Here is a 12040-nt window from a genome sequence, read left to right as displayed (position 1 = left end):
TATGAATTTTTTACACAGTATTTGGCTCATTTTTCTTCTTTTACAAAGATAACTGGAAAAAAGGAATATGTTCAAACACACTTTTTATTTTAATACATACTGAATGCAGTATTCATATAACACCAGAAGTGCAGTCTGTGCAAAAGTACTCCAAATCATTATTGCTCAGTGATCTGAATAAATAACATATTTATGAAGGCACATTGATAGAAGAAAAGCTATTTCAATCATCTCTGTTTGATTTAATCACCAAAATAGGGGAATTCACTTTGGCCCCTGTGCTTAGAAAAATATGTCTTTGTCTTTCAAAATCTCAGTATTTTTAATATTTACTCTTAGTATTTACATGGTAGTTTCTTCCCATTCAAGCTCCACATCACCTACAAAATAAAGATACATTATGTCAACCTAATTTGTAAAAATAATAACTAAATGGCAGATAACTACTGTGACTGAATTTAAAAGATCTTGCAAGTAAAAAAGTGGAACAATCATTAAAAGTTGAGCAATCATTATTACCATGGGAGAGAGACTAAAGAGCAGCAAAATGTTAGAAATTTACACTTCTGAAGCCAAAAAATGCATGTTGGAGTATTTGTTTCTGCTTCTTAATCTGGACAAGTCAATGCACCTGCTATGAAAAAAAATAATATTTGAGACAATCTCTATCTCCTTACCTTCCATGGCATCCAGAGAGTCCATCTTTTGCAGTGCTGAGTAATTTACAAAACATATGGGCTGACTACTTCCCTTGCTGGTCAACAGATCCAATACACACTGATGCAAAAATATATATTGTGCCTGTAAGATGTGAATTTAAAGATGTTTGATTAGAAGAAAAATTTACTTTTAATAAAAAAAATTAATTTTTTTGTATAACATTTAGATATTTTCAAAGTAACTGCAGTGTAACTCAGCAAATTCAGTACTTCAATGATACCATATGTACCTTAGCTGATTCATTCAGAATGGGGCATAATGCAGTAAAATTTGTCAAAACATGTTAATTCTTATGCACAGTAAGCTATAGGAAATTAGACTAATCATAATTGAGATTAATAGGCTGTTCCACAAGTTTCTGTAAAGGTTTCTGCTAGGAAAAATTGTTTGATTACTTTTTTTGCCACTAGATTCAGACTGAAGAAACTGAACCACAAAAATGTAATATTTAGATAAGGAAATTTTCCTGTTTCAAGCATACAGAAAACCAGCAGGGTGCACTCAAATACAAAAGTTCAAGTAAATCTAGATGTTCTAGGTGCATGCACCACTGCTCAGAGAAAAAATACATTCTTTTTAGTGATACTTCCTAGACTAGCATAATTTTTAACAGACTCTAACGCAAAGAGTGGGCAACTAAAGTTAATTTGACACTTCCCAGGACAAAAAATAACTCTGGGTAGTGGTTGCTGAAAAGAGAAAAATTACAAAAAAAGCAGTGTAAGAATGAAATAAGGAATGAAAGAAAAGAATGAAAACTGACAGAAAAGAAATGGATTAAGCGTATCTTCACATGGAAGTACTGTGTATGTAGATGCAGAAAATGAGCCAGATCACAGTATCACAGATCTGTTTAGGTTGGGAGGGACCTTGTGAGATCACCTAGTGCAACTCCAACTGCACAAGCTGGGCCAGCTAAAGCACATTGCCCAGGACCTTGTCCAGATGGGTTTTGACATCCTCCACAGATGGAGATGACCAAAATAACTTTAACTTCCTTGACTTTTGCACAGGTAAATACAACAGTGTAATTTTTCTGTGTAATAATTGCTATTTTGTTTCAGAACTGCCATCAGTTTTCAATCCAAGTGTCTCAGATTTATAAGATAAATTTGTCTACATGGGTATGTTTTAGGGTCACAGCTCCAAAGCAATTAAAACAGACTTTCACAGGCCCCTGAAGTACACAGTACCAGTCCACTTTTCAATAGCTTGCTTACTGAAGCAAAAGCATAGCATTACTTCCAACAAGCTTTGTAGCTGACTTGGAAAGATGCTAAACTTTAACAGATCCACTGGACAAATATGGATTTCTAGGATGAAAGTCTTAAGTTTCAGTGGAGTTTAGACGGGTTATTCCAGTTCAGAAGGCAGACTCTGAAAGCCCCATATCTCATGCATTCATACAGCTACTTGTGACCGTGTGGCAATGAAAATCTTCCTGGGTTTGCCAGAGGAGAGCAAATCAGGATACATGGGGAATGTATGTGAGACAAATTATTTTCCCAGTTACCATTAATGACATTGCTAATGATTTAGTGCAAATTGTCCCTCACATAGTTTTGATCCACGTGAACCAGCACTATCTCAAACAATTTCTTGGTGTGTTTCAGGAGTTACTACAGATGATGGGTCATTCCCTACAGAGAGCTCGGATGCGACTATCTTTTGGGAAGGGAGTGGTAACTGCAGAGGTGTTTAATTGTAGAGATGTGGGCCATTCCGGGCCCATTGGCTATAATAACAGAGAATGACTCTTGGTAAAAGGAAAACTATTTTTAAACTATAATCAAGCAAAAAACAGGACTGAGAGCAACAAGTGTTTATTTATTTTACTTATAGATCTTAGAGACCGTTTCACTGAGGGATCTCTAAACTGAGTTCTGGGAAGGAATTGCTCCCCTCTTCACATCTTCTCTGCTGCACACATAAGATCTGAATTATAGACTACTAAACAGCGTTTTATAACAGAACTGTCAGAATAGCTTAACTACTGAATCTGCCATAAAACTTTACAAGATTTCATTCTCTCTGGGCAAGTTTTAGTGCTGATCTGCATTTTGTAGTCTTTGAAACATGATCTAGAAATGGCCTGTACAGAGAACAACCAGTCTCAGGATATTGCAGATAGCATATAGATCAATACTTGATCTGTTTGGAAATCAGAACCATGAGACCATTTTGTTCCATTGCATTTTGGCACACATTTTTCTAGCCTTTGCCAAAATATGCAAATGAGTAGGTTCGCAAAAATAATACACATTTTAGAAATGTTCACTAATCTTACTGTTTTAAGATTTTATTTTGGGGTGACTTCCCATTAAACTGTCTTCCAGCCTTTGCCTTGTTTTCAGATGATTCTACTTCTAGTCAAAAGTATAAAACAACAGTATACAACAACCAAAAAATAGTATTACCAGAATTCATCATCACAGGAAAGTCCTGGCAATTGCTTAGCTGCATCAAGACTTCAAAAGGAAAAATTGAAAGCAAATGGTAATCAGACAGCACCTTACAAGAAACTGCATGATATATTATCACCAGAAGATTTCACAAAATCTTTCTGAAGTGCAGTTGCTGAAGAAAGGTTAACCTCTCTCTGTATATTCTGGCACACTTTTCATATATTCTGACATGATATAGAACAGCAGAATTGCATTCCTAATGCAACAAGTCTCCTTACATTAAAATCAGTTTAAATCCATCAGTCAGGTGGAAGTTCATCCTGACTGAGAAGTTGGTAGGTCATGCTGTAGACCCAAAGGATTCAGGCAGCAGCTCTGTGTTTGATCTGGCCTTCAGGAGACTGGATTTCCATTTCACTGGGTGTTTAGGATCAGCTGTAAATTCTGCTACTACTGTTTTGCAAATACTCCAGGAACAGCAGAGCTCTTCCTTACTAGCAGATCATCACTAACTTATATCTGTACTCAATAAGTCTATCAGAATGCAGTTTTTTAGACCCAAAACCCACCACTGCCTTGATTCTGAAGTCTGTGCTTAATTCTATATCTGTTATTTTATTTGAAGCAATGTAAAAAGAATCAAGGAATCATCACTGAGGTCAAAGATAAATGAATATGTAAAAGTTTGGAGGAGTATACTACATATACACTCAGACACGAAAATACAGTTACGTAGTAAGTAAAGTCAAATTAATCAGTGCATGAGCAAATCTGTTTTTTATTTAAAACACCCAAAACTTGAAATTAACTTTCTCAAAGTCTGAGAAATTATGATTTAGGTTCTAAAAACGAAACATCTCAGCACTCTTTTCAGCACTACGCTGGCCAAATATAACCAAATAGAGTAAAAGGACACATTTGCACAATGTTTGAAATCAGAACAGAAGCAGGATATGGCAGAAAATGTATTAGGCCGCTGATTGTTATGAGCTTTCTGGTCTCGTTTTGTAGATCAGATGACTAACTTTGTAACAACAGGAAAAGAGAATAGATAAATATGTAATTCTTACCAGATTCTGTACCATACACATTCTTTCGCTTCTTAACTCAGCTACAAGTCCATAGATATCCACAAAATCATGGTCATTAACATGTTGGGTTAAATGGTCAAGCGCAATGTAGACACCTGTTCTTCCAACGCCAGCACTGCAAACACCAATCACAAGATAAAATACAAGATTTATGTTAATTTGTTTAGTATGAAAAATTTTCTTACAAAATTCTGGTTAGATTAAGTTTACTGTGAAAAGAAAACTCCAGAAAAAATTAAATTTTTCCAGTATTTGTGTGTCTCCTTGCTGAATGGAATCAAGCGAAATCTGTATTCGAGCCATATTCTGCTTTTGATTTTACAAAGGGTTGCAGGGGACATTGCAGTGGTCCTACAGCTTTCCTGTGAGCTAGGGCTCACTAATTGAAAGAAAAAAAGAAAAAAAAAATCACAAGATTTTCTGAAATCACAGCTGGATTCTGTGATGCTTTTGCTATTTGAGACAAAACAACATGGCATCTCGCAAAACATTTAAAAGAAAATATTTCTGAAAGGAGGATGTAGATAGTGGTGTTTCATTTCAAGGTTTGAAAACAAATAGGATTTTCTCAAAATCATTTTCAGACTTCTCTGCAATTAGTGTAATAAATGCAGAGTACAGCACTGCAGAAAATCAGGAAATGTATAGCAAAACCATCTTGAACCTGCAAGATGTAATGAGCAGAAAGTAATGAATAAGCTTCCTGGATATGAGAAAACATACTGCTGCTTTATAACTCCAGGAATTTGAGCAGAGGTGGACTGTCTGGCCCATGCTACTCCTTTATGTATCTGTTGTGAAAAGGGGAAGGATTTATTGCAGAGGGGCTGCAGAACACAGAATTGTCCTCAAACTGTGAAGACCGTGTAGTTGTCTCCTGTAATAGTCTCTCTGGACCCTGCAGTAGAGGGAAATGTCAAACTGTCAATAACATCGGTATCAAATAAAACGAGGCTTTATCACCCACTGTTGTTGGCACCTGTAGGACACTGGGGACAAATAAAAAGAACTCCCATGCATTATAACTGGACAGTTAGGGAAGAGATTTGTGCCATCAAACCCAGCTTTTCCTTCCACATATTTCCAGACTCACACTGTGTGAGAATGAGGTGAGGAATAAATCACAGACCTCTGTGCCCAGATCACTATTTTGGAGTGTGCCTGCTCATTTGGTGGGAACACTGACCTGCATGTATCATGCAGACACACCACCTTCCTGAAGACATAGCCTTCCCCACACACTTACTCTTTGAAATAGCTCTTTAGGAGTGTTGAGTATGAAATCAGCGGGAGCTATGACAGCTGAACACCTCAAACCACCAGACCATTTATTTAAGAGCCTAAATATAGGTTTTAGCTGTCTACAGGCATCTGAGCTTGAAATCTGGCATATGCAAACCCTTATTCCTATTTGTCATTCTCTGTGGCTCCGAGATAGTTTCTTCCTCTTGTGATGACATGCACATTTTAAATACAATTTTTAATACTTACTTCTTAAGAAGAGCTACAATTATGATTAAAATAATTAAAACCAACGTGCCAGTTGTTACTCCTATTCTTACAGTAAAAAAGGAAAATGGAGATAAATCCAGAAGTACCTTATGGTAATTGTTGGAGTAACTATTTCACTGACATCACCTCAATGGGATTTCCACGAATGGAAGAACAGACACACTTTGGCATTTTAGCTCCTAGAAAGACTAACTGACTAAGGAGAACTGTCAGAAAAGCCTTTACTGCTGTCTTTACTAGAACCATACCTGTGCGCTCAGTTTTCCTTGTTCTTCTTTTAAGTTCCCTGAGCATTAATATGCACCTGAAATCATAAGACGATGATTTGGTGAAGAGGCTTACCTGCAGTGAACCACCATCGGCGTACTATCATGTGCTCGACTTGCACGGACAAGTTTTACAAAATGGATAATTGGTGCGGTTGTTTCAGGGACTCCGTGTTCTGGCCAAGAAGTAAAGTTACACTGCCGTACCATCATGCAGTCTCCATGCTGAAAAATATAAAATAAGTCAGTTTTTGCAGAAGAAATGTGACAGAAGATCCAGTAAGCTGCCTGTAACCTTCTCAGCTATTTCACATAAAAAAAGCAAGTCAGAATAGGATAATAATTATAAGATATACTTGTGTTGAGGGATAATGTGTTTTGCACAAATCTTATGGCAGTTTTTTTGATAAATGGCATCAAGTCCACCTTTCAGGTAGTATTAATGACTTCAGAAGTCACTTTCCATCTGACTTCATTCACTGTTCCAATGCGATTTGTAGATTACAGGTTGAACTTTCTAAAGCTTGTTTAGAAGTTTAGTGAACAGGGATGACAAATATATTTAGGGAAAAGGAATCATTCTAGGACTGATCTAATGTAGTAAAGGCAAACACATATACACTAGTAAAACCCATACATTTTCTAAGTGTTTGGTGCCCTCTCAATCAGAGCAGCAGCAACAGTAACTCAAAGAAAAGACATGGTTATGATCTGGCATCTAAATTAGCTATGAAGGACATAAGAATAAAAGCACAGCATCATGCCAAAGGCCTGTCTAGACCAATATCCTGTTTCCAACAGGAGTCAAGGAAAAATCTTAGGGAAAATTTTAAAACTTGACAACAATGTTTCTGTAGTTGCACAGAATGTCCTTTCCATTCTTAATAGTTTATGACTTGTGAACTGCGTCAGTCAGAGATGGTATCTTGAAATTTAATAGTTCTTGTCAGAATTTTCTTCTACTAATCTCTGCAGATTTTATGACGTCCTGTAGGCTTTTAGGATTCACAATATTTTGCAGCAAGGAGTACCACAGTTTAATCAACTGTTGTGTAATGAACCAGTTCCTCTTTAAAAAAATTATTTTGAACCAACCACTTGCTCTTTTTGTATTGCAGGAAACAGCAAACAACTGTGAACAATTAGGTGCAGCAACTATTTTGGGTCAACCTTTTTAAAACTGATAAACATAAAAACAAAAAGAGAAGTGATTTTGGATGCAATATGGCAATAACTGTGAATGGTTTGTTTCACATAAGCTTTTTACCTTCACTGGATGATCATCAAGAACCCATCTACTTGTGAATGGAAGATGTTCAGTCTTAGAGCCAGCAATATGGTACATTTAACCACATGCTTATAAAGGCTGTGGCTTCTTGCACAGGGTAGTACGGCTATAGTAAATGGATCACTTAGTCAATTCAGGTTATGTTTAGTTTTTTTTTCAGCTTCACTCTGGTTAACACAGGTGACTTCTCACTTTGCTGGCATGTATTTTTATTCCAAACTGTGCCTTTTCCAGTCTTGCTTACTCTGTCTTATTTTAGCTGAAAAAAGTTGACCTTCTCTCACTCATTTTAAAATCTTCAATTGTCCTGTACTATGTGCACAACATATCCTTATGGGGTGACTGCTGAGGCAATCCCCATTCTGCTATGTTCCTTTTGTCATGTGTACAAGCCACAGGATGCTAACGCATGTATTTGGATAACCAAGTCCAGGTCCTAGGATCTGGCTGCACCACATACAACACAGGACAGTGTTGGGAGTGCAGAAGGCAGCTGACTTCATCTTGGGTCATTATGCCCAGATTGCTTTCTGAGCCCACCTACTGCTCTGACTTAATGCTGGGTGCTAATTTTTCCAAAGAGTGGAAACTATAGTTGTGGGTCATGACAAAGATGAACATTTATGATGTACCCCCACCCCCCTTCCCAGCACAGAGTGGGAGTAATACTGATGATTCTCATGTATATTGGGTGAATCTCCCGGGGGTGGAGGCCAATACAACTGGTGGTACAATGAAAAACAGCTGCGCTGCACCAGAGAATCTTGCCCTTTAATCTGAGAGGGATACATTCAAGAGGATTTGTCTGATCCCAGAATGGTTAGAATTACTCCTTTCTAGAAGAGACAACTGAAGTGTCCAAATAGAAACTTCACCTCCCACCAGACCAGAGGTTCAGTAATCTTGATAGGCCCTTCATAGCATGTCAGCCACATATCTGAGATTTTTGTGATAGAAACTGGAGGAAATTCTCAGGAAAAAAAACCCCAACCCAAAACCAGGAATGAAAACAAAATGCAGGAAAACCAAGTGGTACAATGCATATGCATTAAAAGAGTAAAAGAATAATACTGAGGTACAGTTGGGTGGGGTGGAGCACATCTGATGTTCTTTGAGGTGCTGGATGGTTTTTATTAAATCAGCTTCCAATTCTGACTTACCCTTTCAATTTTTAGATCTCTGATGGTCCAGTCTATTTGAATATCTTCCATCAATTTAGTAATCACTATATCCCCAAACACAGTAACTGGTTTATTATCTTCTGGCCAGTATTGATGACATCTTATCTGCAGGGAGATGATTATTAATTAACAACAATCATATTATAATCTTGACAGAAACTGCATGTGGAATCTCCAGTTATATCAAATGCTATTAAATGGTACACTGGTAACTTACCCGTCCTTTTTCAAAACACTGCGTAAGCATCACAAGTGTTTTTGCTCTCGTCTCCCACACCATTCTCCAGAAATCTCCCACTGTTCCTGGTAATGGTCCCTGAGTTGCAATAAACTCATTTGGACATAAATAACCCTAAGAAAAAGAAACTATTTAATACATAATGGCTGGCAAGAAAAAAAAACGTTTGCATGTGACTCATAGTTGTGCCTGTAGGGATCACCTCTAAGGCTAGAACCTTGTCAGACCTACTAAACAAATTGACATAGACCAGGCTAACCATTGCATGGTAGATTCCATTGCCTTGGAAATCTAAGGAATTAATGGCATTTTTTCCACTGTGTAGATCAGTTATGAACCAATGCTCTAATAAAGTTTGGGAAATGCCATCCTAATAGAAAAACAGAGAAATTACAGGGACATCAGGTCAGCAATTCCCATTTAAAAATATCTAACCCTTCATATTAGCCTTACTGCAGATCCAGCCTGAGGCTACCAAGAACTGTGCCAGGAAGAGGCCAACAACATGGAATTAGATAGTACTAAGGAGTTGTGGAGTCAGGGAAACAGCTAAGCAGCAGTCTGAGAACTAGCACAAGCTACGCATCACACTGATGACATCATCCTTCCAGTGATCCTCAGGGATCTGCTGTAACTTAGGGATGGAGCTTACTCAAACAAATGATCTCTGATAAAAAGTCTTCAAGAAACCTACTGTAGGAGTTGACTTTTATTTTAGTATTGACTTTTGCTGCTCAGTTCATTTATAAATTGATGTAAAACTTGGGGAGAAGTAGTTTTGTTGAAAAAAAATCTGTGTAAAAGCTGTCAGTGCATGGGTTCTCATGGATCTGTTTCCTCAAAGAAACTAAGCCTACCCTACAGCACTCTATGTAATACAGGTGGTCTAAATTAACAGCAATAGCAATAATAGCAATAAGTTTATGCTCTAGAGCTAGCAGTCTGTAATATCACAGAGTTCTGCTTATTGCTCAAAACACCTGACACAGTGGTTTATAGCACACCGAAGCTCCCTGTTGGAATTATAGCCCTATAATTCACAGCTGCCTGTTACTTATTCCATCTACAATATACAGAACAGGTGGCAGTGAGAAACTATGTTAATCCTCCCTAGTTTAACAGTGAGGTGAGAAACTGTAATTCAGGGATGTAAAGCTCACAGTTCAGTTACTGACTTTTTCTTGTTTAACCAAGGAAAGTAAAAGTAGCATCCAGGTTCTCATTTGGTAAAACTATATCCAAGACCTCTCTTTTCTTCTCTTTATATGTATGCATATGTATGTAGACCTAGAAAAACAGGTAGGTACACACACGCACACATATATTGTACATTTACAGCTATATGCATTTCTATATTTACACATCGACGAATGTGGAAAGTGAGAGTGTATAAAGGGCAAAGCCTTAGCCCTGAGAAATGGTAACATTACAGCTGTCTACTCATTGATGAGCAGTAACCTAAAGTGAGATGACTGTGTGCAGTAAAGATGTGAAGATTCTCATCAGGGAACACTCTGCAGCTGGCTTTTGCTGCAGCTTTTTGGAAGTTGCTGTTAGTTCTCCCTGCCTCAGCCGGGGCATGGAAGTGGCAGGGAGGGCAAAGACCGGGCCACGTTCAAGCTGCCTGCTCCCCTCCGCAGTTCTCTGTACAGTCCCAGCCCCAAGTAACAACATGGCATGGCTCTTCCTTTCTGCTGTCAGAATCAGAACATCCCACATGAAGTGAATAAATAGCTTTTGCTAATGAGAAAGGAAGATGATGTTCGGACACCCATTCTCACTTCTTATTGCTTGTTCCTTGTGCATCTCTGTCATGTGGAAATAACTATTTCTACCTGCCGTTGTGTCATCTGCTTAGATTACAGTCTGCACGTCTTGCCGTGCGTTTGAATAGTGCTTAGTGCAAATCAAGTCTTGACCTCACCTGAGACCACCACCCACTTCTACAGCAAAATAATTGCATAATTATGAACTTCAATGGGAAAAATTGAGACTGGCAAGACTGGAGACAGAAAAACATAGACAAAGAATTTAGTGAGAAGACAATTAGAAAATGGAAGGTCTAGGAAGAAAGCTGAGGATCAGAAGAGTTATAATACTAATACTATACTAATACTGATACTATAATACTAATTTCTTCTTCAAGAAGCCTATTCGCATTTTCCTCTATCATGATTTTCACAACATAATAAGAGGCATACCAGTCCCACCCACCAAAATTATTAGCCAGTTCTATGAAACTTTTCAGTTCAGTTATCTTTACATTGTCCATTTTGTATATAATAGCTCCAACTCCTGAACCTAGAGACAAAATAATGCCTATCTCTAAACAATTGACCCCAGTGGGATTTTCATTATCATCTTTAATGCTAATGGTATGATGCAGTTTATAGAAACTAATTTGCTGGACACAGTTTTGATTACTACTGAAAATCATTGCTAAGCAATGAAAATAGGATAATTTATATTTTTAACTAGTCATGTTCAACTCCGTAAGAGTCACAGAACCATGCCATGGCAACAGCAGCTGTAGTGAATGAAAGAAAAATTAGAATCCTGTTCTTGCAAGTTATTTTTTGACTCTTTATTCTACCAGAAAACAAATATAGTAAAAGCGTTAGAGACATTCTACTTACAGACACATAGCTGGCATTAATGTAGTCAGATCCGGGAATACCAGCATCAGGCATCAGCTTTACTCTGTTGTTATTATCTATCATGGAAATAAAGTCCAGTTAACGAAAAGATTTGTTCAAAAACCTTAGATACATGTAACAAGTTTTCCTGGAGTGCTAAGAAATCAAAAAGAATGTTGTTTTTGTTACTCTAACAATACTTGACATAGTGGAACACTAATTACAAAGGCAATTTAACCAATTTCCATTACTGTACGGTCATGCTTTAATGTTACAAACATATTTTAATATAATACTTTTCTATTAAAATGGTGAACATGCCAAAACCTCAAATTTGATGTATGTACGGGTGGATCCTCTGCCTAAAGGTAGCCAGTGTACTTTAAGCCATGCTGTTATAGCACAGGCAACCTCTGTGTGAATCAGGCAGCACGGTCAGGGGTCTGACAATCTTTCCTGTATATTTGCTGTCCAGGTCACAGCTTTGAGCCTGATCCTGGTACTTTTACATATTTCTACTTCTTTTACATAAGGTAAAATCATTATTACAAAAAAAAAAAAAAAAAAAAAGGAGCTTTTCCCATTTGGGAAAGTAAGTAAATGCTGAAACAAAACATTCCAAATTTTGATTTTTGGTCCTCAACTTAGTTAAAAAAAAACCCCAAAGTTAAAAATTTATGAAACTCATCTGTTTATATTTCAG

The 12040-nt window shown here is 37.3% G+C and overlaps 1 protein-coding gene across 1 annotated transcript in view; it reads right to left on the bottom strand.

Moving 5' to 3' along the window:
* Positions 1–342: 342 nt before the first annotated feature.
* Positions 343–12040, bottom strand: part of LOC104516355 (phosphatidylinositol phosphatase PTPRQ-like) — a gene marked incomplete at its 5' end in the record, with an annotated part of 48414 nt that continues 36716 nt past the window's right edge. Inside the window, 7 exons of the mRNA XM_010160659.1 lie at positions 343–380; positions 678–801; positions 4196–4331; positions 6071–6219; positions 8443–8568; positions 8681–8815; positions 11338–11414. Of these exons, the coding sequence (XP_010158961.1) occupies positions 343–380; positions 678–801; positions 4196–4331; positions 6071–6219; positions 8443–8568; positions 8681–8815; positions 11338–11414 (785 nt within the window). The remainder of the gene's footprint in view (positions 381–677; positions 802–4195; positions 4332–6070; positions 6220–8442; positions 8569–8680; positions 8816–11337; positions 11415–12040) is intronic.

This window comes from Eurypyga helias, unplaced genomic scaffold, assembly GCF_000690775.1.
Source record: "Eurypyga helias isolate BGI_N326 unplaced genomic scaffold, ASM69077v1 scaffold9471, whole genome shotgun sequence".
NCBI classification, from domain to species: domain Eukaryota; kingdom Metazoa; phylum Chordata; class Aves; order Eurypygiformes; family Eurypygidae; genus Eurypyga; species Eurypyga helias.
Note: the sequence above shows the minus strand (reverse complement) of the source record. Positions and strands in the feature narration are given on the sequence as shown.